This window comes from Physeter macrocephalus, chromosome 21 (genome assembly GCF_002837175.3).
Source record: "Physeter macrocephalus isolate SW-GA chromosome 21, ASM283717v5, whole genome shotgun sequence".
NCBI classification, from domain to species: Eukaryota; Metazoa; Chordata; class Mammalia; order Artiodactyla; family Physeteridae; genus Physeter; species Physeter macrocephalus.
Genome location: NC_041234.1, coordinates 5,534,399 through 5,561,510, shown reverse-complemented (window position 1 = coordinate 5,561,510; position 27,112 = coordinate 5,534,399). Strand labels below are relative to the sequence as shown.

Genomic DNA, 27,112 nt, shown 5'->3' with positions numbered 1-27,112 from the left:
TCTCTCCTTAGAACTTAACATTACCAAAAGTACTTATACTTCTTGTTTATTACTCGGCCTTCCTTCCAAATATAAACTATATGAAAGAAGAGGAATCCTGACTGTTTTATGCACTGTTTTATCCTTTGACTAGAACAGGGATTTTAGTACTTGCTCTGTGTAAGACAGAGGAAGTACTAAATAAATACTGGCTGAGTGCATAAAAGTTGAACAAACCACCAGCAAAGAACACAGGATGTAGTCTTAATCAACTGATTGTTTTAACCTGAAGTCCTTCAGCGGGAAATAAACAAGCCAGGCGTCTTTTCTCCAGTAATCCATGTACAGCATATTACTGATGTTCTGTTCTTTAGTAGACTGTTGCTTTTGGTAGATAAGAAAAAATTCCTTTTTATCCAATCTCCTTTAACATTACTTGTAATGAGATTGTCTTAGTGCACTTAACAGTTTAAATTTGAATTCAAGATGTGGCGGGCAAAAGCGCATTAAATGTGTCAAAAGATATTTATGCATTTATGAATGGATGTGTTGAAATCACAATTCAATCCATAAAAATAGAATGTGCTAAAATAAAAGGCCATTATGAAAGCATTGTTGATCCTCTTCTTAACCATGGCGATGCATGCAACAGTATTCTGTTTGGCTATAAAAGATTCCTTTTTCAGACAGTTGCCTGAAAAGAGCATTTGTCTTTCATTTTGTCCACAGATGTTCTGTTCAAACTCTATTCCCCCCTCTTCTGGATGAGGAAGTGAGGGGGAGGGTAATTTGGGTCATTCTTATCCTGAAACTTTCAGAAGCACTTATTTTAATTGTGGAAGAAAATGACAGTTTCTGTGTTACATTTTGAAAGCTCAGCTACTATTAAATTCTTCTCAAGTTGCAAATTGCCACACTTACAGAAAAATTTGCAATCAAAATACTCTCTTGTTGCAATATAGCAACTTCCTCTTACTGTAATTTTCTGCAAAGTTCCAAGATTTCTTCAGTGACTAGTCAAACCAATAGCTTATTTCTTATACCTAAGAAAAGGTGCTTAGCAACTTGAAACTCTTGGGACAAATGACAACTATTTCCACATATTTAAACTTTTTTTTTTTTTTTCAGTACTCGGGCCTCTCACTGTTGTGGCCTCTCCCGTTGTGGAGCACAGGCTCCGGACGCGCAGGCTCAGCGGCCATGGCTCACGGGCCCAGCCGCTCTGCGGCACGTGGGATCCTCCCAGACCGGGGCACGAACCCGTGTCCCCTGCATCGGCAGGCGGACTCTCAACCATTGCGCCACCAGGGAAGCCCCACATATTTAATCTTTTAAAAAACAAACAGCCTTTGAGATTTAAATATTTCACAAAGAAACGTATTTTCCCTTACTTTCTCATTATTGTGTGTCAGCAGAAAAAGTCTAAATATGAGCAAGTGGGGTAAGATGGTAATGGGAGTAAATAGCATATCAAGGAATCTTCCATTTACATGAAATAACAGCATAGAACTGAACAAGTTTACTGTTGATGGTGGTCTTGCCATTCTGGTGCATGAGAGAGAAACTGCGCTGAACAGGGTGGGGATGAGGCACTGCATGCATGCTGGGTCTTTGAGGGCAGTGGGTGAGCTTGCTCTGGATTCTGTCAATAAAGTTAACCTGACTTTATATTGACTGAAAATGGCTCTACACACGCTCAAAAATAAGCATGCTTTAAAAAATAACAAGCATGCTAATAAATTATGAGTCAAACAAGAACAAAAAGGCAGTAATTGGGGGGAATTTAGAGAAGGTCAAACTCAGGTTGGGCAGGGTCAATGTTTCATCAAAAGAATATCATGCAGGGCTTCCCTGGCGGCGCAGTGGTTGAGAGTCCGCCTGCCGATGCAGGGGACACGGGTTCGTGCCCCGGTCCGGGAAGATCCCACGTGCCGCAGAGCGGCTGGGCCCGTGAGCCATGGCTGCTGAGCCTGCGCGTCTGGAGCCTGTGCTCCGCAACGGGAGAGGCCACAGCAGTGAGAGGACTGCGTACCGCAAAAAAAAAAAAAAAAAAATCATGCATATCAGACTCTGAAGGAGGGAGGTAAGTGAATCTTATACAAGATTCCATAAGGCGATTCCCCTTTCCTATTGGACAGTAAGTGGTAAGGTGGGAAGAAGAGCGATTATAGTGGTGAATGGTTAGGAAGAGTTACAAAAGTCACCACCCTTGGGAAACAGGAACTGTCATTCTTGGATTGTAATAATTATCATTTACTGAGGGCTTATGTGTGAGGCGCAGTATTAGGGACTTTATATCAGTTATCAATCTTAATCCTTACAATAAATTTGTTCCGTGGTGATCATTAATGCCATTTCAAAGAGGAGAAAACTGAGAGTAAACAACTTGCTCAGGATCTCACAGGTAGTGGCAGAGTCAAAGTTCAAACCCAGGTCTATCAATCCCCAAACCCGTTCTAACCACTCTGTGTAATACTGCCTCTCAAGCAAATATTCTGTAGTCATGGTAACCATGTGAGAGAAAAGAAAAACTGCTTCTGACATGAAGACATCCATTTATGAAAACCTCCCATGTGATATAAGTACACTGCTATGTGGAAAGATTCTATAAAATAAAAAGATATTAGGATGACACTTTTATATTAATGGAGATAATTCAAACCAGTAACATCAATCTCTAATTTTCATGCTTTTGTCGATTTTAATTAGCAAGTTATACTGCTCTGTGGGTTTAAAAAAAAGATTTGCAGTTTTTTTTTTGGCAACCATTAATCATATCTTCTTGAGAGGAAGGCTCATGTTAACATTTTAATTTTGCAAATGAGTTAGAAACTAAGGTACAGAAAGGTAATAAGGCTCAGCCAAGTTAGACAAGGATGGGACTGCAATCATATTTTATTCCAAACCTATTAACAGTGTTAATCGAACTCAGCACAATCATAAAATCCTATGTCAATACTGATGAGGAAAGCAGTGATCCAAATAAGGCACGCCTGCCTCTCCACTAATTCTTTACACAGGAGAAATCTCTTGGAGCTGATTCATTGTGTTATGCAATTTTTCACTTGATACACTGCTGATTATTATGCAATGCCTTAAAATTACTTGGTTCACTTTCTCAACATGTGGTTTTTAACTACTGCTTTAGTTTCTACAAAGGCAGAAACCATCTGCTTAGCTCACCACTCTCTGCTCAACTCCTAACACTGGACCTGACATATAATTTTCTATTGAAAGCATGACTCAAACAGTTAACTGACCACCTATGTGTGCAGACAGTGAGGCTATATGAGTTATGGCATCTCATATGCAATCTGTCAGCACATCCTGTCCACTCTCCCTTCAAAACATATCCAGAGTCCACACCCTTCTCACCTCTTCCACTTTAGCACCCAGGGCTAAGCCCCTATCATCTCTCACCTGAATTGGCCAGATCCTATCTTGTCTTCCTGCTTCCACACTACCCCCAGCCACCTCCAGCCTATTCTCAACATACCAGCTGGAGTGATACACTTTGAATGTTTATGTTTCAGCAAGAATGGAATGCACAGTACCAGGGGAACAATACTGTGGTAGTGACCTGGAGACCTGACTTCTAGTTCTCCATATTCCAGCGATATGACTATGGACAAGTCACTGAAACTAATCTTGACCTCAATTTCCTCATCTGCAAGACCAGAGACTTGGACCAGATGCTCTTAGAATATCTCACAGAGCACTAACTGTACATGATCCTGACTTAAAGGGAAAAATGGCTAGTTACCAATGTACACCCAATTACTGATGTTTTAGGAATTATGTATACCTGCAATCAGTGTCAATCTTAACACAATGCTGGATTATTCACTGAAAGGCACTTAGTTTATGCTTAAGCTCCACCACGTATGGAAAGTACTTATCACCAGCCGTATTAGATACAGCTATTTTGGGGTGCTTGATTAATGTGTACAACATGAGACAGAGGCAGAAAGTTCAAATAGGTGAAAAGCAGAACTAGGACAGTGTCTGCTCCTGACACTTCTGTTTGACAAACTGTCGACACCTAGGTGTCACAGAAATCAGGGTAGGCTTGCCCAACTTTTATGACAAAGAAACGTTTATGACCAGAAAAAATGGAGAGAACCAGATTTGCCTCCTGAAGGCTACTAAATGACAAGGAAATAAATTATGTGTAAAAGAAATGAGAGAAAAAATAATACAAAAGAATCACCTCTAATGAAGAAGGTACAAAACCTAAGAATCTCAAATAAAGTCAATATATATGGCATGATAATTTTGTCAGCAGTTTTATGACAATCAAAATTACTGGAAAATTTTCTGGCTACTGACTTTATGGCTTCATTTTAAAGCATCTGAAACTAAAGAGTTTTGGGTCACCTTCATTTCTAGGTTTGTTGCTCTGATAGATTGTACATATTTTCTCATCATGGAATTCTTGCCATGTCATTGTAATTCGTTCCAAGAATGCCAGTTTTTCTCTAAATACCTTCATGGCTAAGAGTATGTTTATCAGGCTCTTACTCTGAGATCTTTGCTCTTATAGAATAGATAAGCTCTCCCAGACAACCACTTCAAATGTTTCTACATCTGCTAGTTTAGCTGCAGTTTTCTTGATCCAGAGATTGTTTTTCCTTAACAGAAAATCTCTCAAAGATAATACTGGATAAAAATCAAAGTTAAGTTTAGAAAGTTTCAAAAGTCACTATATGCAATTCATTTTATAGTAAAATAAGTGAGAGATAAATCATACTCTTCCTTCTCTTCCATACTGAACCGTCTAGTATGACATGATTTTAAGACTAAAAAAGCAAAATTGGTTTTATCTAACAGAAGGGAAAAAAGAACTTGATGGGGAGATTTTTAAAAAAAAATTTATGTTTGCAACAGGAATCAAATCATCATGATGCTGTCAATTTAGATGGCATTTTCCATAGTCCTCTTTGCAGTGCCATGCTCATTTTGTAAATGAGAAAACTGAGTAAGAGAAAGCAAGCAATTTATGCAAGCTCAGATATGAAAAATTAGATTTCTGCAGGGCCTGATGTTTGCTGCCACTTCTCCAGAACTCGTTGCCTCAAATGCACCTAGATTAGGGTTTGGCTTGTTCTCAGCCCACTGGTCAGGACATTTTGGTAGTATGGCTGGAGGAAGGATGCTAAGAATATTTGTGCACTACCATAGTGCCAGACACTGTATCAGATACTTTATATACCTCATAATCACAGGGAGCCAAAGCTCTTTACCCAATTATAAAAATATATATGGGGGGCACAAGGGAAAAATACAACCTCCTCAAAAATATTTTACTAGCAAACAAAGAAGTGAACTTCATATGGCTGTTTCTTGTACCAGCCATCTGATAAAAATTGAGGACATGATGCTAAAACGCAACTAAGTGAAGGAGATTCAACAACTGGCTAAGATAAGATGGTCTAGGTACATAGCTTTCTGGTACTCTTCCTTAAATAGAGTATGCAAAGAAATTCTTTAAAGAATTGCCTTACATGTTTTAGCAAGTAGAAACCTCTTTAGGTAAATTAGACATTTTATCCTAATCATTACTTATACTAGTCATTCTTTTGACTTAAGATAGATGAAAGACAATTTGAAGTTATATTTTCCCATATGCTCTGGGGAATTTAGTAAGCAGGCTGTGGGGATGATACCTCCGTAGAAGTAGGCTGCACCTTGAGTCCACTCCAAATTTATGATCATTTAGAATGTTTCACTTTACAACTGATCCTCAAACAGACTGTCACTAGAATTTTCAAAGCAGGTTTTACCTGGTAGGTACCTATGGTGCCAACAGAAAAGGAAACCTCAGTGTGGTGGTTATCTACTATGTCAACTTAGCAAAGCTGTAACTATTTATTTCAGAATTCCTCTCCCTGTCTGGTGCTAGTTAGGGCTGGCCAATATAAATTTGTGTGAATTTTGGAGAATACAAGCGAAGCAGCAGCCTTTCTGCCCTGAAGGTCAGCGTAGGGTGCCGGTCACTGCAGCCGTGCACACATACTGCCACTTTTCTGCTGGCTCACCTTGCTGGGATGGGTCAATAGCCAGGCGTGCAACTCCTTCAGCTCCTCTAAGTCCTAGACCAGGAGCCTGTAAATCTCCATGGCAAAGGGCACCAGCTTCGTTTTGAAGTTGGAGGCAGGCTTCCAGTCTGTGCTCATGGATTCTAGTTTGTCTTGCTCTCCCTGGCTTCACATCTAGATTTTCTTCATGACCACTGGCTCTGCTGAGGTTCCTCACCAGCTCCTCAACTGAGTAAGATCTAGTCCTTTATTCCATGCCACTTAGTGCTTCTGCTTCCCTGACTGAACCCTAGCCGATACATTCATTAATGCCCAAAGAGGACAGATGTTCTAGTCCTAGAAGCCTTTCTGATTTGCTCATCAGGAAGCAAATCCCCATCCATGTAAATGAATCCATTTCCTTTCTGTGTGGCGTTAAGAATAGTTACTATGTGCCCAGCACAGTGGAACAAACTTTATATACAGTGTATGATTTACTTCTGAAATAGCTGAGTGAATTAAGTATTATTATCCTCTTTATACTGATGAGAAAATGAGGTTCAGAAATGTGTCTAAGTTCAAACAGCTCATGTTCTATTAACTACAGCATTATTCTTGGCCATCTGAATCTTAGAAAAGACAATTCTTTTCTTTAATGTTGGGCCCTTTTACTTGGAGGTGGTTAGATACAACAGCCATTGTCTCTTGAGGCCACTCTGAATTCATGATAATAAAAGAAAACACAAGAAGGTAAATTATTCTCCTATTTTGAGTTTCAGGAAAGTTTGCATCTAGTTAATCTAAAATTATTTGCATATAAAGAACAGGGATTGAAACACATCTATTTCTCAACATTGCAGATTGTTTTGGGTTCAAGTCTATTAGGATACTGTTTTGGCTTAACCTGATACTTGTAGAGATGCTAAGAAACAGATTTAGCAGTATTATTTAGAACTGAGACTCTAGGTTGAGCTCATGCACTTGGCCTGCTGCCAGTTGCTGTCTGAGCCAAAAGCCAAAGAAGAATCCCTGAAGGCTGCAAACAATTTAACATTGTTCTTGGGAGTTATCTTCAAGAAACTAGAATGTAACAGTAGTCAATAATTGTGCGTTGAACTTCATTCTCACATGAGATCTGGGCCAAGAGACTCAGACATGTAGTGTATTAAGAGGAATCTTTGGATGAGATTTGGGTATATACAGCAAATCATTAGGCCTATAGTTTTGTAGAATTGGATGGTGCTGAAACCATCCAGGAAGTAATGTATTTTAGGAGTTGAGTGAAGAAGATAATTTGATATAGGTTATGGCCCTTCAATCAGAAGAGGTTTTAAACAGTTCTAGGGGTAAAATAATTTTACGTGGAGTTTCATTAAACCTGAGATGCTTGATGAAATGAGTCATGGTGGTGAGGTAATATGGGTAGAAGTGATTATGGGAGCAAAAAAGGTCTACTGCCAGCAAAACTTGAGGAAATTTTCTGAAGTTATATAACTGGGAGAGACAGGCCTACAACATGAAAGAGAATGGGGTTTCTTTAACCTCTCTGATCAAGGGCCTCTCATCAGAATTTAGGTTTTATTTTTTAGAAGGCAACAAGGAATTTGTAATAACATTTGAATTTAATAAATTACAACTTAATAAATTCCAAATTCAATTCTTCTGTGTCCTGTTTTGCTTGATGCCTCACTAATTAAGCCAGATTTTGTGTTTTCCTTCCTGGCAGCCATTATCTAACCAGGAACTAGCAGAATGAGGCCCCCATTGGTTCAAACATGAAACTGAAAAGGACTGGCTTTACAAAATCTGTTTTATACAGTGTAAGCAGAAACTTCTCTCAAGAGGGAGGGCGTATTAGTGAATCTTTTTGTTTGTTTGTATAATGCTTAATTTATTAAACTTAAAAAAATTTATGAAACAAATTTTAATCAGTCTCCTAGGAATTCCATTAAGTCACAAGCCCTATACATTAAATATTTTACGTGCTACCAACACTTTAAAGGCACCACAGAACATAATAATAAAAGTCAAATGGATTACTCTTGCACTTAAGCAATATAAAAGTGCAATATGTTTGGTCCTTTTTTCAGTATTTCTGTACTTATTTTTTGGAAGTCTTTTAATGATTAAGTAATTTCCTTTAATAGTTATAGGACTATTCAGATCATCTACTCCATCCTGGGAGAGTTATGTAGCTAGTGGGTTTTGAGGAATTGGTCCATTTCATCTAAACTGTTAAAGTTAAGTGCAGAGAGTTGTTCATAGTATTTCCTTATTATTCTTTAAATGTCTATGAGGTTTGTAGTGATAACCCCTCTTTCATTCCTTATACTGGTAACTTTAGCCTTCTCTCCTTTTTCCCTTTGTCAGTCTTGCTAGACATTTATCAATTTCTTTTTTGATTTTTCAAAAAAATTTACAGCTTTTGATTTTCTCTACTAGGTTTTCTGTTTTTAAATTTCATTTCTTCTCTCTATTGTCTTCCTTATGCTTGCTTATTTCTTGTTGTTCTTTTTCTAATTTCTTGAGGTGAAAACTTTCTCCTTTTCTTTTATTTATTTTTTTGGCCATGCCACATAGCTTGTGGGATCTTAGTTCCCTGACCATGGATTGAACCCGGGCCGTGGCAGTGAAAGTGCCGAGTCCTAACCATTGGACCAACAGGGAAGTCCTTCTCCTTTCCTGAGATAAGTATTTAGTGCTATAAATTTTCCCCTAAGCATATGTTGTGTTTTCATCTTCATTCAGGTCAATTTTCCTTGAGATTTCCTCTTTTATCTATGGATTATTTTAAAATGCGTTCTTTAATTTCCAAGAGGTTGGAGACTTACTTGTTAATTGTTATTGATCTCCAGTTGGATTCCATTATGGTTAGATAACATACTTTGCATGATTTCAGTTCTTTTAAAATTAAGGTTTCTCTTATGACCCAAGATATGGTCTATCCTGATGACTGTCCCATGCACACTTGAAAAGAATGTGTATTCTTATGTTCTGGGGAGTCAGATACCGTTGGTGGGTAGTCGTTCAGCACTCCATACCCTTGCTGAGTTTTTGTTTAGTGGCTCTATGAATTACTGAGAGGGCTGTTCAAGACTTCAACTATAATTATAGATTTGTCAATTTCTCTTTTCAGTTCTGTTGGACTTTGCTTCTAGTATTTTGAATCTCTTAATGCATATACATTTAAGATGCATATAAGATTTAAGATGCATAAAAAATTTAACATTTTTATGCCTTCTTAGTGAATAGATGCTTTTTACACCTGTTGTAGTGGAGGAGGAGCATGATTTTTTTGTTGTTTTTTTTTTTGCGGTACGCGGGCCTCTCACTGTTGTGGCCTCTCCCGTTGCGGAGCGCAGGCTCCGGACGCGCAGGCTCAGCGGCCATGGCTCACGGGCCCAGCCGCCCCGCGGCATGTGGGATCCTCCCAGACCGGGGCACGAACCCGGTTCCCCTGCATCGGCAGGCGGACTCTCAACCACTGCGCCACCAGGGAAGCCCGAGCATGATTTTTTTTAAATGGTTTTCACTAAAATAACTATTAGTATAAATGGGTCAGGAAACACAAGTGAATTTTCCTCCTAGACTTCTTCATGGACTTGCATTCTATAAAACTGTTTCATATTTATAGACAAGAAAAGCCAAGATTTCATTCCTTCTACTTTTTAAAACCACATAACTGTATTTAAGGCAGTGGGTCTCAACAATTTTTGATTGTGACCCTCTTAGGCCAGTAGGCCCTGTGGTCCATTTGTCCCTACTTTCCAATGGAAAATTAACTAGCTGATACCAATAGAATATGACTGTAAGTACTGTAGGGTATGGGTAATTCATAGTATCATTTTTAGAAAATCTGGGTAATGTGAATTACAACATGCTAGAAGGTAAAGCAAGCAACCTAAAGCAAACTAAAGTCAATAGTCTAATGATAATTTATAATAAAAAAAGCAACTGAAAACTATAGGTAACTTAAAAAAATCCTGATGATGTACCAATATAGCATTCCTCCTGAAAACTGTGGGAACCAGAACCATCTACACTTGGGCTTGTGCAATAACAGCACAACTGTACTGTTGGTTGCATGGATACTAGGCATCTTGGAAAAATAGTGAATTAGAATATTCAGTAAACTCTACTAATGCATTATTTTATGATTACTCAATTTATAACCTTTTAAAATCATTTAGTAGGTTACTAATAAGCAATATCTAGTCACAAGTGAAAATGAAAGTCTGTGAAATTATGTGTTATTTGCCCATAAGAATCAAAGGAAGGACTGCCATTTCCGCATAAAGCCTCAGTCACCAGGAGCCATTTGCTAAGGACAGCCCAATAGTTTGAGAATCACTACTCTAGTGAAGTGCTCCAATGGGAAACACTTGTCACAGTCCAGGCTGTTCCCATGTAGGCTTTGCCAGTGCTACTACGAATTTGGCATTAACACTCTAGAAATTGTAAAGTCATCCACAGGAACCAGAGAATACATATGATATGAATACAATAATATTTAGAATGGCTATCTGCATGCACCCCGGTGAGGAGAAACATCATGTCACACTGTACCATGGCTGTCATCTAGGTGAGTAAAGTCAAAGCGTGGAGAAAGTGGTTATTATAAACAATTGTTAGCTCAGAGATGGTTATCTAGCCACTGAATCTAACTGCCCTCTTATTTTAGCTACATTGATCCTGAAACAATGCAGCTAAGACAGGCCTATATAAGACAAACCAATCTTTGTAACTGTAGATAAATTTAATTATAAATGTTTATAGGCTGACAATATAGCATATTTTTCATCTTTGTGATAATAATAGCTCTGGCTTCTCTAATAGACGGTAAAATCCTTATGAGTAGACATGGCTTTATTCATCTAAAAATGTGAGTTTTGGAGTCAGACTGCTTGTACTCATATTTCAAGTCTGCTACTTTCTGGCTGTGTGACCATGAGCAAGGTAAACTCTGTGTTTCAGTTCTTCAAAATAGATATAATAATAGTAGCAACCTCAGAAGGTCAATTTGAAGGTTCAATGAGATAACATATATAAGTTCTTAGCATAGGAACTTAGTAAGCAATAGGTAAATGTTAGCTATTATTAGTAGTAGCAGTGGCAATATTATTTATATATATTCCACAGCACTTATTGGGCGGGCCTTAAAGATAGCTGGCACCACTAGAATTGCTGTTGAGTTTCTGCTAAATTACGTTATTTTTTGAGGGGCAATTTGAAACACTTGGGATAAATGATAAATACTTCTACATATTTAATTTTTTAAATAAACAAACAAAACACTTTGAGATTTAAATATTTCACAAAGAAAAGTATTTTATCTTACTTTCTCATTATTGTGTGTAGGCAGAGAAAAAGTGTAAACATGAGTAAGTGGGGTACGATGGTAATGGGAGTAAATATTAAATCAAGAAATCTTCCATTTACATGAAATAACAGCATAGAATTGAACAAGTTTACTGTTGATGGTAGTCTTGCCCATCTGGTGTACGAGAGAGAAACTCTGCCAATGTTCAAATCCCAGCTCCACCACTTCACTACTTATTGTTAGTGCCTCAGCTTCCTAATCTGTGAAATGGGGATAATACCAGCATGTTTCCTCATAGGTTTTTTTTTTTTTTTTTTTTTTTTTGGCGGTACGCGGGCCTCTCACTATGGTGGCCTCTCCGGTTGCGGAGCACAGGCTCCGGACGCGCAGGCTCAGCGGCCATGGCTCACGGGCCCAGCCGCTCCGCGGCATGTGGGATCTTCCCGGACCGGGGCACGAACACGTGTCCCCTGCATCGGCAGGCGGACTCTCAACCACTGTGCCACCAGGGAAGCCCTCTCATAGGTTTTTTACGAGGATTAAGTGAGTTAAAATTTGCAAATTACTTAGAATAGTGTCCTTCATAATGTTTATTTACTTGCTAAATTTTAAAAAATAAGATGTCTTTTAACAGCTCTCCACCTCCTTCCTCCAGAAGCTCCACCAAAAATCCTTTCACAATTTGATGGAAATGGCTAAGAGTACTTATCAGAAGTGAAATAGTAACTGAGTGTTTGCAGTTATATACTAAATAACTAAGACAAGCCATGCAAATGTTGGAATGTTATGAAACAAATCATCCAGATTTTTTAACACCTACTCAAAATCTGTTTTAAATAAGCCACCTAAAATCACATTATTCAGTTTATGAAAGTGTACCTGCATGTTGCCTAGATCCATTATCAAATTTTACTTTTCTGGCTTCTCAGCATGTAGATTTAAAATAAATTATTATTTTGTTTATGGATTTAGTTCAGCAGCTTTAATGTGAGAGCAAGGTGTCATATGTATATCATATTAAGCAAAAAAAAAGTCCTGAATCTAATCATCCTTTATCTAAAGGCTTTCATCACTACATTTGGATTTCACGCATACACACACACACACACACACACACGCGCGCGCGCACACACACACACACCAGACACTACTGTCTGCCTTTGCTTCATGTGCTCTCAGGTCAGACGAGGGTTTTGGCAGCTAACAACTCCATTTTCAGACAGAGAATCAGTGAGTAGGTAAAATAAAGTTATACTCTTTTGAAAAATACCATCACATGCTTGGCTGACAGGCATATTGCGACCTCCATAATGAGAGGGCAGTGATAGGAAGAGAGCAAGAACTAGCTGGAGTGGAGGAGATGAGGCCAGGCTGAGGGGGGGCTAATCCTGTTGCCCTGGTGGCACCTGTGGAGCAGAGAAGTCTTGTAAATCACCCTGATTAAAGGTACAAACTGGGACCTGCTTTGATAGGGAACCCAACATGGTGAGTGTAAATTACTAGGTGCTTCCAATACTCTTTTAAATGAGTGGGTGGTCAGAGTTAGGCTCCACATGGTCTGTCATCTGTATCAGTAAACCAGCCAAACCCTCGTTGGAGGAGGTGCCAATAAGGGCAGAGTTCTCATCTTTGGAGTGAAATGGAAACCTAATCGATAAATCAAAGTAGAATTTAGTCATGTGGACTAGACAAACATGATAGAAGACATTCAGAGCCCTATGCCTCTCCCCAGGCACATGGGACACTGAGCCTATGGTAATAGGTTCCTGGTGGTTCCCACTATGAACACACCCCAACTGAAGGTCAGCTTGTGCTGGGCAGGGCTGGTCATGGAGGTGGCTCTTGTTTTTGCAGGCTGAGGACATCAGCTGAGAGATACTGAGAAAGGCATTGAAGTTCCTGTCACATTCACTCACTCATTCATTCATTTATTCATCACATTTTTATTGAGCACTTGTAAGGTACTAGACCTAGACTAGGTACTAAAATATAGTGCTGAACAAAATGGAGAAACTGTCCTTTCCTGTCATGGACACGGACATGCCCTCCCTACCATATATAGTGAAGAAAGATACTAAGCAGATAATCACACAAATAAATATGCAATTATGAATCATAGGAAAGTTTTTGAAGAAAATATACAGGGTGCTAAGAGACTACAATAGGAGAAACTGATTTCGTTTAGGGTGTAGTGGTCAGGGAAAGTCTCTCTGCAAATTCAGGTTTAGACAGGAGTCAGCCAGGGGGAAAGATGGGGTAGAAGCATTCTCAGTAGAGGGAGGGACATGTCAAAAAGGAAAGAGGTGGCAAAGACAGGTGATAATTAGGGTAGTCAGAGCATAGTGAATGATTTCTTTTCAAATACGTTTAAGAAAAATACATGAATTGGAATAACAAATATATGGAATTAATAAAAAATAAAATTACGTATTAAAATTATGTATTTTACAATACCATAAACTTCTAAATCTTCTTTATGATTATATAAACATTTCTGCTATAATTGCTAAGAGGAATGAATCATGCTGAAGTCAAACTGTATTTGCCTGGCTTTGTGTATTTTTATTAGGCTGCTTTCCAGAATAGACTAATGGGGATTATAATCTGGGAGTTTAAAAAGGAACACCCTGCACACGCACACACACACACCTTTAGTAAATTGTTTAAGGGTATTTAATGCTGATATGATCCTGCTATTAAATACAACTAAATTTTCTCTAAATTTCAACCCAGACCACATGGAGCTAGTATTATAGCAGAGAGAGCAGCCTTACGAAACTCATTATTCCATCTTTATAATCCTCTTCCACTTAAGTCCTATTTCATTAAAAATAGTTGTGCTATCCAAAGGAATAATTGGTAAGAATGAAGATTAATGGTTCATCATGAAGGTGATTGGATTACATATTGATACTGATCTTGTGTTTTTAAAAAAATTAACATAAGTAAACAAGCTTTTATTTTAAATAAGTACATATATACAGATTAAAAAATAAAACAAAAATTCCTGTGAAATATAAAAGGCAATCATTTAAATATATTTTATTGTGCCTCCCAGGTCCAGGCAATTTTAACTATAGTACCCTGTAGTCTCAGTAATATATCATGCTGAATAACTACTTGTGTTTTATAACAGCAGTAGCTCTGTATGTTTTTCTGAACTTAATAAAAAAAATAGTAATATAGCGCAAAAGAGAAACCTGGGTAGAAATCAATCCAGCTACCAGAAATGTTATTAAAATCAACATATGAGTACACATGTTTCTTCAAGTGAAACTTTTTCAAAATTCACTCATTTAGTTATTAAAGCACAAATTCATTTGTGTATGCGATGCCTACCATGCATGGAGGACCAGGGCAGAGTGTGGAAAGATCCCTGCAGTAGGTGGTTTGGGTTCTAGTCCTTACTCTTTCACTTTTTTGCAACACAGCTTTGGGTAAATCACTTAACTGTTTTGAGTTTGAGTTTTGCCATTTGCAAACACTGTTGCTGTGAGGTTTAAAAGACGTAACAAATGTGGAAACTCCCTTGATAACTGTAAAAGTACTACATAAATGCAAGTAAAGTCCTCTAAGGAACTTAAGAGTCTAATAAAAAACTCACCAATGAACGTTCTTTCTTTTTGAACACCGATTATAGACATTCAACATACACTTTGGGGCTAACAATTATTTAGCTTCTTTTAAACCAGAGAATAGTTAGAAAATGTCCAGCTTTTCACTCTGAAATTAGTGGGTTAGTGTTACATGGGAGGACCTCCTCCATGATTAACAATATTCCGTACCCTGTGCTGTCTCTCTGTTAAAAATTAGTTGGGATAAATATCATCTATCTGGGAAATACCCTGTTACAGACTCAGGATATAGAATAAAAATAGGAGGCAAAAGTAGGCTCTGCTTTCTTGGAATAAACTTCTAGAAGTGAAGTTACTAGACCAGGTTCTTTGCACATTTAACTAAATAATGCCTTTCAGAAAGGTGGTAACAATTTATAGACAATACTCACAATATTCCTGATTAGCAGTTTTACCTTTTACTATCTTCCATAATTTAATTACTCAAAATCCACAAGACTCAGCTATTTTCCTTCCTCACACAGTATATTCCTGTCTGGATGTACACGACAGGATGGCACAGGCTGAGTGTTTAAATGAGCCTTCAATGGCTTACCGCTCCTCTTACGACAAATCCAAACACTTTAATAGTTTACACGCTCTGGGTGAAGTGGCCTCTTCTTCCCTCTCTAGCTTCATCTCTCACTACCAACTTCCCTCTCGAATAGGCCAGCTGTCTCTTATGTTTAGATCTTTGTTCAGGCTATTACTTCTGACTAGAACACCAGCTTCTCAGTGTGAAGAGAGCATTTCTGACTAGTGATAGCAAAAGTGGCCCCCACCATACAGCTATGAGCATTGATTTCAGAATGACTGCAAATGTCTATGGAAAAAATAATAACCTGATTTGCCACTTATTCAAAGTAGCAGGTTTTGATATGGGCATTATTCTCTTGGAGAGGAAGAGGCTGGTGGTATGTAACTGGGGACAGGAGAGGATAGAGAATGAGCACCCAAGAGTGCTAACTGCACGCCTATGTCAACCCAAATATGAAAACATTTTTCTTCATTTTCGTTTTAAGAGAGACATAGCAAATAAGTAATTAGATGATTTAAAAGATATACTCAGGAAAGCAACTCAACTAGGAGTTGTTAAATCTTTCACATCTTGTATATCTAGATGGTCTGTCTTCCACAGCAGTGACAGATTAAAGTTTTCTGATGCTGTGTACACTAAGCACAGTTGTTCGACTTACTTAAAAACCTGTAGTCCAGCAAAATGTTCACTGCAGCTCTATTTACAGTAGCCAGGAGATGGAAGCAACCTAAGTGCCCATCATCGGATGAATGGATAAAGAAGATGTGGCACATATATACAATGGAATATCACTCACCCATAGAAAGGAACGAAGCTGAGTTATTTGTAGTGAGGTGGATGGACCTAGAGTCTGTCATACGGAGTGAAGTAAGTCAGAAAGAGAAAAACAAATACCGTATGCTAACACATATATATGGAATCTGCAGCCGCATAGCACAGGGAGATCAGCTCGGTGCTTTGTGACCACCTAGAGGGGTGGGATAGGGAGGGTGGGAGGGAGGGAGACGCAAGAGGGAAGAGATAGGGGAACATATGTATATGTATAACTGATTCACTTTGTTGCAAAGCGGAAACTAACACACCACTGTAAAGCAATTATACTCCAATAAAGATGTTAAAAAACAAAAACAAAACCTGTAGTCCATGTTTTTCAAGGGCTTCTAATAAGAAGCACAACAAACTCCCTTTTAACTAAAATGTCATAAAATGGGTTGATTTCGTGATTTGCATGTTTTGGCTAACAAGATTCTCAGCCTCCACACTGCCATTGTCCTAGTTTCTCATCATCCACCTGGCCTTAATGGCCCTGCCTTTGGCCTCACATCCTTTGACTGATGCTCTGCACCAGAGAGATCCTATAGGCCAATCTCATCATTCAAGTCCCCAGGTCAAAATTCTTCAGTAGCTCTTTATTACTACAGGAAAGAACCTAAGTACTTTATCACAAAATTCCTGATCTAAGCCCCACCTACCTCTCTAGGGCCCATCTACTGCCCCTTCTCACATGCTTTCCTTCAACTTTTAATGAACCAGTAATTTTGAGCCACATGAAGTCCCTGGAACATGCTATATTCGCACACATTTGTGGCACACCTTCATACGCCTTCCCACAAAAATACTGCTTTTCACTCTTCACCCAAATGCTCCCCATTCTGAAGCCTCTTCTCACTTCCCAAGAAGGCAAAGGCCGTTCTTCTCCTACACTTCTTGCACCCACCCATTACACACTGTATTGGGACTCGCGGTGTGTCTTTCTTTCCATATTACGGTGTGCTATGTCTTCTCATTTACCTCGAGAACCATGCTCCAAGTCTAGTGCATAGTAGATGTTCATTTTTAAATGAAATCATAAATATATTAAAAATCTTATCTTTAATGTTGAACTTCACAGCTATTCATTTACTGTGTATTATCACACTAATGATTAATCAGCTAATTATTAGTCTCCATAAATTCTGTGCATATTAAGTTATTTCATTAAAAATATAACCTGCTACAACAAATGAACTCATTGAACATATGAACTGAAGAACAAATCAATAAGCCATCATTTTTTAAAACTCTTTTTTCAGGGCATAACATCTAATTTTAGGATCTTTTGTGAAAATCTGACAAGAGGATAAAAATAAATAATCTGGAATTTACCAAAAAGAGTCGTTTGTCCGTCTGCCAATGAAAGTATTATCATAGAGTCTTTGAAATTTTACTTACATGGTATAGTGTGGCCTCCGGCACAGGTGTGCCCATGATATCTTGTCTCAGTGCATCCATTTGCAAACTAGGTAGCAATGAATAGTGAGTCGGGCTACTACTCTTATCACCCTTCTTTTTAGACTTCTTCCCTGTGTCTTTTTTGCTGTTTCTCTGAAACATGTATTCTTCTTGAGCAATTTTTTCATTGCTCATATATCGGAGTAGAGAGTTTTCTATACAAAAGAAGATAAATACACCAATGTAAATACGCAAATATTCCAAACTTTCTATTCTTCCTTAATTGTACTATGAGATTTTGTTTCAGAAATGTAACTTGACTTCATTTATGAAATACCTTTGTAGTGAAAATATAGAGGATCTTAATTATTTGGGATCATAGGGAAACAGGAAATAGATAGCCTATAGATTATTTCTCCAAGTTTTAGGTCCGAACAAACTATATCAGAATCACCTGCGGAACTTGAATCAGAAGTTCTGGGTGTGCAGCTCATAAAATTTTTAACAAGCTCCCCCAGGGAGATTCTGCAAAAATTTAATGACAAACACTGACCTATGGCAGGTTAGGGAGCATCCTTGGAGAAGTTAAAACCCACACTATGGACCAATAGTGAGGAAACTTAGTTCATAAAACCTATGCTTAAATTGATAGCCAGAACTTAGTACAGTGCTTAATAAGGCCTTTTTCCCCCGAGATGTCACTATCATATCAACTCCCAAAAGAGTGACTCAGAGAAGGCATATAAGTGTTTCCCCCTTTATATTTTTCTTGATTAATTCTATAAAACAAATGAGGTTAGAAACTGAAGTTTGGAAGACGGAATGAATACATAGATGTAAAGGAATCTGTCAATGTTCCTATATTTACCAACAATTTCAGAAATTCTCGCTCCATGAAACAAGTGTTAAGAAGTCTAATGAAGCAGATAGTCATGCTTGCTTATCCCTGTGTAGTCTGTGGATCTGTGTATTAATGAAATAAATTCTGCACACTGGCTAGAAATAACAGGCAAGTGGGTTAAACATGTTATAAAGGAAGCTTAGTGACTTTAGGTTCTATGAAAAGTTTTTTGCTTTGTTCTGAATAATTTTATTTTTCATCTATAACCTTTAGGGATCTCATTTCAGAAAATGGAAGTAGCAGCATGACCCACTGGGCCCACCATATCCACACTTGGTCGAATCCCGTTTAGTAGCAAAACTTCCAGTTGCTCTCTTTACTGCTCACCTCAATGGCAGGATAAGTGAACATAAAAACTTACTTTTGGTAGATACTTCAAGTGTAGCCCACCCCCAAGTAAGAAGATAACCCTGAACAGCAAACAGAAGAGAAAAAAAAGCAAAGCAGTTTTTTTTTCCATTTCTATATGGTTTTCATTAGAGTCACTGGCCCAGTTTCTATTAGTTTTTACCCATGTGCTTCAAAGCTCAATTTAACGTTATATTAATACAAAAGTAGTGAGGTTGGCATTGCGGATCAATGGGGACTGATCACAAACTCTTTCTATTTGTTGAACTTAATTCTTTTATGCAGTTTCACACTTCTGACCTTGTTTTCCAAGTATTAACTTTCAAATAACACTCAGATACTAATTTTTTACATTGTACTTATCTACCCTGAATCCCTTAGGAGGCATTCAGAGAAGATATCTACTTAATAACAGATCAAGATAGTTAAAGGTTAGTCTGAGTTGGTTTGGGTGTATCATAAAGTCAATGAGAGAATGAATAGTTTTCCACTGAAGCCACAACATCCTATTTAAAAAACATTTAAATTTGCTTTTTGTTTCAACAACCCAGCCTACACTGAAATTCTAGAACACTTACCTCTTCTACTATCTCTCTTCATCTTATTTGGATCTTCATAGTCCCCCACCCAATTATATTCCACTGGCATAGATATAGGTCGTAGCTTGCCTAAACACAGAGAACAAAATTCACATCACATTGTTTTTCTTCCCCACGTCCGCTCAAACTTAAACGGACTTTTAGCTACAGTCTGCAAAACACACTCACTCATATGCAACATTATGGTTGGCATTTGTGAAGGTGAAAAATATGTGTGTTTTGAGCCAGAAGGTGAAACTGCCTGTGGCAATTGGCCAGGTGATAATGCAAACTTAAGGCACTTTTCATAAATAATAAAGAACAGCCTAGGTTTGCTCTCTTAGGAGCCCCAGGCTTTAAGAATGTGGCCCTTTACAAAGAGGATCATCATTTTAGTGACTTCATTTTCAATAAATGGATCTGTCTTATTCCCCAATGCCCAAGTGTCTTTATCTTGATAGCCAATCTCCAAGATAGTAGCTCCTTGGGTTTAACCTGCCTGCCAGAACATTAACCCATCATTTCATGTTGGAACACCACAATACTAACTTCCCATCTTCACTGCCTCCTAACTCCTATCTGCTTTTTGGATACCACCATTCTTCAGCAATATGGCTATACTCTCTTTTATGGCCTAAAGCTGGGTCTGCCCCAAGCATCTCTTGCTATTGTGAACTCTAGTTTCTAGTTCCAAGTAATCACTGTTTTGGCCTGTCCCATTTCCCTCTGTGTCTGTGTTCTTAATAAAAAGCATTTTAATTTTACTTTAGCAAGCAGAACTCATGGCACAGACTTTAAGGATAGCTTTTCGGTGAGGCTGCAGTGTATTATTTCTGATCAACTTGAAATTCTTGAAGCACAAAACAGCCAAAGGAAAATCATACCAAAGTTTAAAAAGGATACCTAGCACAGTGTCTGGCATATAAATTTACTAACCAACATTATAGTTGGCCTTTGTGAAGGTTAATAAATTCTGAATGAATGAAAATTAAAGACTCATGTGGGACTGGGTCATAATAATAATGATGATTATGATGATCATGATAATAGTACTAACATGTATATATCATTTACCATATGCCACATATTGTCTAAGGGTTTTATAAGTATTAAATTGTTTAATTATCAAAATTATGAGAAATATACTATTGCCCTCATTCTACCAGATGAAGAGCCTGGGACAGGTTACGTAATTTACCCAAGGACACACAGTTGGTAAGTGTGGTTCAAACCCCGGCACTCAAACACTACTTCTGTAGTAATTTTTGGTGACTTCAATATTCACCCTCCAATATTTTGGCCTCTCAGTTTCTTGAGGTTCTCTCCTCCACCCATTCTTGTGGTCATATGCTTAATCTTGTCACCTGCAAAGGCTGTAATTCTTCCCAGTACCCCAATTTCCTACCACCTTCTGTATATTTAGCACGTCCCCTACAGCACTCCAACAATTCTTCCTCCTTTAATCTACCGATCTTCCCACCTTTCAACACCTCCTGGTCACTGTATGTCCTCTTCACTTCCCTCCTTGCCCAGATACATCTCACAATCAAATTGCTATGAACACTTCATGGAGTTAAAAAAATCCATCAAGATACTTCTTTCTCATTATGTTCTTAAGGAAAATGTGCCAACCTTATGGCATTTTATTATGTATGCTGATACAGCTTACTTAGTATATTTTCCTAAGCTCTTTGAAAGTCTGAGGATGAACTAGACATGATAAAATTATTAATGAGCCCCCCAACCAAGTATTTATTTAATGGCTTCCTTTCAAGGTGTGCAAACGACTTTATAAATGATCATCTCAGTCTCCAAATGTTCATGGGGTAGATTTCTGCAATTTTACAGAGGGAATTTCGGTAAGCTGATGCACGTCAATATATTCTGCCTATCCAGGGTGGTGTAAAGGTTTTAGGAAAGGTCTCATTTTGTCATGTCTATTCAACTGCTTTCCAAAATCAGTCCTCCAGCTTTTGAATGTTATGAGTGCTATATTTTCAAAGTTCTTACAACTCATTTCTTTAGAATCTGGTTTTAAGGATAAACTCCATTTCAGCATGGGCACTGAAACTGAAATAGTTAACAGCTCTAACACTGTTTCTACATGTCACCAAGAAAATTTTTTGAAAAGTGAAAAATCCAACAAATAAGTGTTGTTTTAACTTTCTCTAGCTAAGAAAGAAAATAGTCTGATAGTTTTTGATTGGTTGTTTGGAGTCAAATATATGTGCACAAAAACAAGAAGAAACTTCTCACGTAGAATACAAAATATATAATTGTATTCATTGTATTTTACATCATATTCTCTGAGATTTTCATGGAACTAAGCCATGAAAGAATGTAACTAAGCCTTTGCTATGTCTGGTTATATCATTCACCATAGGAAAAAAATTTGCAGAAGGTTTAAACACTGACTTTTTATGGAGTGATTTTTTTTAAACAGAAGTATACTGTATATTACTGATACAAAATTGAGGAAAATATATTGAACCAGACAAAAAACTGAGATTAAAAAGTCTTAATTAAAATTTACTTTTATAGGACATCAAGCTTTTGCCTTTACTAGTTAGAAAGCTATGAATTGTAGCAATGCAAATCAAAATAAGTATTTTTAAAAGTAAAGTGTATTATTTGTTTAGTTATAACAAATAATGTTGCTTATAAACAATGCTTTTATAAATTTTTTATTGTGCTAAAGTATTGAAACAGATTTAATAAAACAGTTAAAGTAATAACATAAGGTAGCATTCTTATATAAACAACAGTCTTTGGCAAATTAAAAAATAGACAATGGCTTAAATTATTTCTAATTCTAAATATACAGATCTTTGCAGCTTGGAAATGTTTGCCACTGTGTATTTATATCAGTGTTTTAATTTCATAACAGCAAAGTTCAAATGGAAAAAAATCTTTATGGCTTGATGCTACAGTGATGCTAAGAAAAAGACTTCTACATGCATTGCTGCTAGATTTAAATCAAATGTACACTATTATTAATACAGGCAAAGTATTTTTATGCTCATATGACCTTTTAAGGCTTATTAAATTAAACACATCTGACTCATTCTGACGTAATTGTACATAAATTAGTAATAAATCTCTGAAAAATAATTTGGAAAATTGAAAGGTATCTCTTTATGTAATAACGCTATTTACTAATTCATAATGAAAATTAATAATAGTCAAGAATATAGTAAAAACGTGAAGATAAAAGCCCATTTAAAAATTTTGCTGACCACTTCCTCTTACAGAAATGTTTTATTCCTCTAAGCATGAAACATTTATTAATTATAGAGTTCATTTGACACACCATCATAAACCTTGTGATAAATCTGTGCTAGTATCTCATAGTTAAATTATTATTCTGTTACTTGCCTTTTCATATCTGTTGCACATCTGGAGCATTCTAACTGAGATCTCTATAGAGGCGGGAATTGTGCACTGTATTTCTTATTGTAGTCTAATAAATGTACAAGAGGTCAAAGATAAATACTTTTGGATTTTGTTTGAATTTTATTCTGAAATTAACGGCAAGTAGTTTTTTAAAAATAATGAACTATATTTAGCTACAATTAAACACAAACAGAACTCTAAATATAATTTAAAGAATATTTAGCACAGGGAACTATACTTCAATATCTTGTAATAATCTATAATGGAAAAGAATTCAAAAAAGAATCTATACATATATATACATATATATGTGTATATATATATGTGTATATATATGTGTATATATATGTGTATATATATATGTGTATATATATGTGTATATATATGTGTATATATACGTGTGTGTATATATATATATACACACACACACAACTGAATCATTTTGCTGTACACCTGAAACTAACACAACATTGTATATTAACTACACTTCAATTTAAAAATGGTTAAAAAATAAAATAAAGATATATTATATCTAAAAAAAAAAAAGCAGGAGTTTTCGAGAGTCCAGGAACAAGCCAAACTAAACAGCATATTATAAGGGACATATATAAATTGATAAAAACTATTCTAAAAAAGCAAAGAAACAATAAATAGATAATTCAGCAGACTAGTGATATTAACGAGATAGGGTCGGACAGGGATCCACTGTTGGAAGCAAAGACAATGGTTAATATTCCAATTATTGGCAGGTTGCCAGAAGAACCAACCATGTGATTAGAGGGTTGCAACTTTCAGTCCTATCCCCCAGCCCCCGACAACCTCCAGAGATGGGAGGGGGCTGGAGATTGAGTTTAATCACCAAGGGCCAATTATTTAATCAATTGTGCCTATGCAATGAAGCCTCCATAAAAAACAAAAAAGGACAGGGTTTGGAGAGCTTCCAGGCTGGTGAACAGGTGGAGATGCTAGGAGAGTGGCGCACCTAGGGAGGGCATGGAAGCTCCAAGCCCTTGCCCCACGCCTTGCCCTATACATCTCTCCCATCTGGCTGTTCCTGAGTTATATCCTTTTATAATAAACTGGTAATCTACTAAGAAAAAAAAAAAGAATACTGATGTGATGGAATGCCTTATAATGATCTAATACTCTGTTTTAATACGAAATTGCTATGTTTTAATACTAGTGGACAGAATTGCTTGAAAATAAACCAACTTTTTCCTTAGACAGTAAAGTATTTTCAATACTATTACAAATGCTACAGTGCTCTTTGGCAGAGTTAATTCCTCACTCTCTTGGGCTCCCTTAGCTGTTTCCTAGTACCTTTGGTATATATGATCCTTAATTATACTGTATTGTACCTGTCTGTTTATGGGTTTTTCTACTTTTTGGCAGGAACTTATATATCTTTGTTATGGAAGTTCCTGGCAAAGATTCTGATCCAGAGCAAGTATTCATTCAATTTCTTTTGAATGCTTGAATGAAAGGATGCTAGACATTAGGGAGATCCCAAATTACTAGACTGTTCACTGGATTCCACTCCCTCTTTCTTACTCAAGGGCATCTCTTGAGCAATTCTACCTTACTTTCTCCTGTAGCATCAGTTTTCCCCTTTCGACCCAATGATTCCCACTAGCATACAAACATGCTGTAATTTTTCCAACCTTAAAAAAAAAAAACAACCTTTCTTCGACAATAAACAGCCACCCTGCTACCACTTTATTTCTCTGGTCCCCTTTAGAGAATAACTCCTGAAGTCTCACTTCTATTCTCAGTCTCCAATTTCTCTCCTCCTCTTTTTCTTCCTAGCTTTACCGAGGTATGATTGACAAATTCAAATGTTATACATTAAGGCTGTACAGAATGACTTTTTAAGGTATGCAATGTGATTACACACACACACACACACACACAAACACACACACTGCAAAATGATCACCACAATCAAGTTACCACATCCTTCACCTCATATAGTTACCATCTGCATGTGTGTGCGTGTGTATGTGTGGTGAGAACACTTAAAATCTACTCTCTTAGCAAAATTCAAGTATACAATGGAAAACATTACAGTGGTTCCTCAAAAAATTAAATATAGAACTTCCATAGCATCCAGAAACCCTACTTCTGGGTATATATCCAAAAGAAATGAAAAGTCTAAGAGATATCTGCACTCTCATGTTCATTGTAACATTGTTCACAATAGCTAAGATATGGAAACAATACAAGTGTCCATCAGTAGATGAATAAATAAAGAAAATGTGGTATATGTATACAATGGAATATTACTCTGCCATAAAAAGAAGGAAATCTTGCCATCTGTGATGACATGGATGAAACTGAAGGACATTATGCTTAGTGAAATAAGCCAGACACAAAAAGACAAATACTGTATGATCTCACTTATATGTGGAATTTCCTCCTCTCTCTTGAACCTTCTCCAATTAAGCTCTTGCCCCCTGAACTCCACTAAAACTACTATTGTCAGGGTCACTAGTGCTTCCATGTTGCTAAATCCAATAGACAATTCCCAGAACCCTTGACTTTTCTGATCTGTCTGCAACATTTGACACAGAGGATTATTCCCTTCTTGAAACACTTTCTTTACCTGGCACCCAGGATTCTGTCTTCCTCTGGTTTTTGTCTCCTCTTCTCTTCCTAAACTCACATGCATCCTTCAGAGCTAAGCAAAAATGTCATTTCCTCAGGGATACTCTCCCTGACCTTGTTCTAGGTTGGGTTCCTCTATGTTTGTTTTTATTTTCTTTTGTAGTTTTTTTTTTTTTAAATAGCATGCCAGTTATAGTCAGATAAGTATTTATTAAATTAGTTGCTTCAATTCTGTCCCTATTCTAGAATGTAAATTTCACAAAGGAACAAAAATTTCTCTTTCTACCAGTGGTATTCCCAGCACTTAGCCCAGTGCCTTAAACATAGTAACAGCTCAATATTTGTTAACTGATTACTTGTTAAGAAAGTAAACAGGGGACCTTCCTCATACATTGAACTAAAAAGGTCCAAGCTATACCGTTAGCTTCTATTTTCAAAGTTTCCTTCCTGTCAACTTTCCATTCCCCTCCTTTTCACTTTCCCTCCCTCACTTCCTTCTAAAGAACATGACCAACCACTTTCATTATTCTAACAAATTGAGCCTAACAGAGCTGTTTGGTAATCAAGCCAGAACTAGAAGTCCTGCCTCCTGATTTCTTATCTAGAAACATTCCCATATTAAGCTACCCATGATGTATGCGGAAATACTACTGAATTGCTGTCTTTTTCAATTGTATCCCTCCCCTACCTTTTTAAAACTCTGTCCCCAACATGCTAAAATCATTACGTTTCAGGGTGATATACAGCATCTGAGAAGTAATCTTCTCAATTACAGTTGCCAAAGAGTTGAAAAAAAAGACTGCAGAGAAATTTCTCCTTACGTCTGATATACCCTTTAATGCTCACAAAAGAAGCTTTCTCTAGAGGCTAAGGAGAAAAAAATATATACATACACATATATACACATCTGTTCTGAATATTTTAGCCAATATTTTGATGAAAATGAGTGTATTAAGGAATGTTAAGCTATAAGCATGCCGCATACACCCATCAAACTCCCCACATACCAGACAGAAAAATTGCTTTCAGATGGTTGACTGCATGTGTAGGAAAACATCCCGAGATTATTTAAGGTAGAGAATCACACATTTAAAGAGGAGTAAAATTGAATTAAATGGAAAGTCAGTAATTTTTTTAAGGATAAAGGCAACATATCTGGATCTAGTAAAATAAGTAAAAATGGGCACTTTGATCCCTAGGGCCATATTTTTAAAATTTCATTTCTGGATAAAAGAGCTTGGGGAAAAAGTGGCTTGTAAACATCACAATGTGATGATTATTTAAGTACTGGATTTAATGCCTTATAATATAAATCAAATACAAACCCAATGATTATTAATTTGAAATCGTTTCAGTTGCATTAATGGAGAACAAAAACAATTAAAATCTCATTTCAAAGAATAAGCTACATCTTGTTTGTGAATTTTCCTATCGCTTCCTAAAAGTGATCTAGACTTTAAATGGGGAGTCACATAAAAATTGTTGAAGGAGAATATTGTGAATTGCATCAAAAATTATAGGGAACTTTTAACACTTGATTCCAAGGCTAATTACATTTTGAATCAAATTACATTCTACCAAGAGAGCAAATGTGTTGTACACACTGGAG

General features: G+C 37.0%; 1 protein-coding gene across 10 annotated transcripts in view; it reads right to left on the bottom strand.

The window, feature by feature from the left end:
- The window catches only part of CNKSR2 (connector enhancer of kinase suppressor of Ras 2), a 258,842-nt gene that overhangs the window by 68,156 nt on the left and 163,574 nt on the right, over window positions 1–27,112 (bottom strand). For 8 of the 10 annotated variants that reach the window (XM_007126579.4, XM_055081924.1, XM_028482781.2 and 5 more), the window contains 2 exons: window positions 19,507–19,596; window positions 17,680–17,894 (listed from right to left, as the gene is read on the bottom strand). In XM_007126579.4, the coding sequence (XP_007126641.1) occupies window positions 17,680–17,894; window positions 19,507–19,596 (305 nt within the window). The remainder of the gene's footprint in view (window positions 1–17,679; window positions 17,895–19,506; window positions 19,597–27,112) is intronic. The other 2 variants (XM_007126580.4, XM_024115262.3) reach the window with 1 other exon arrangement.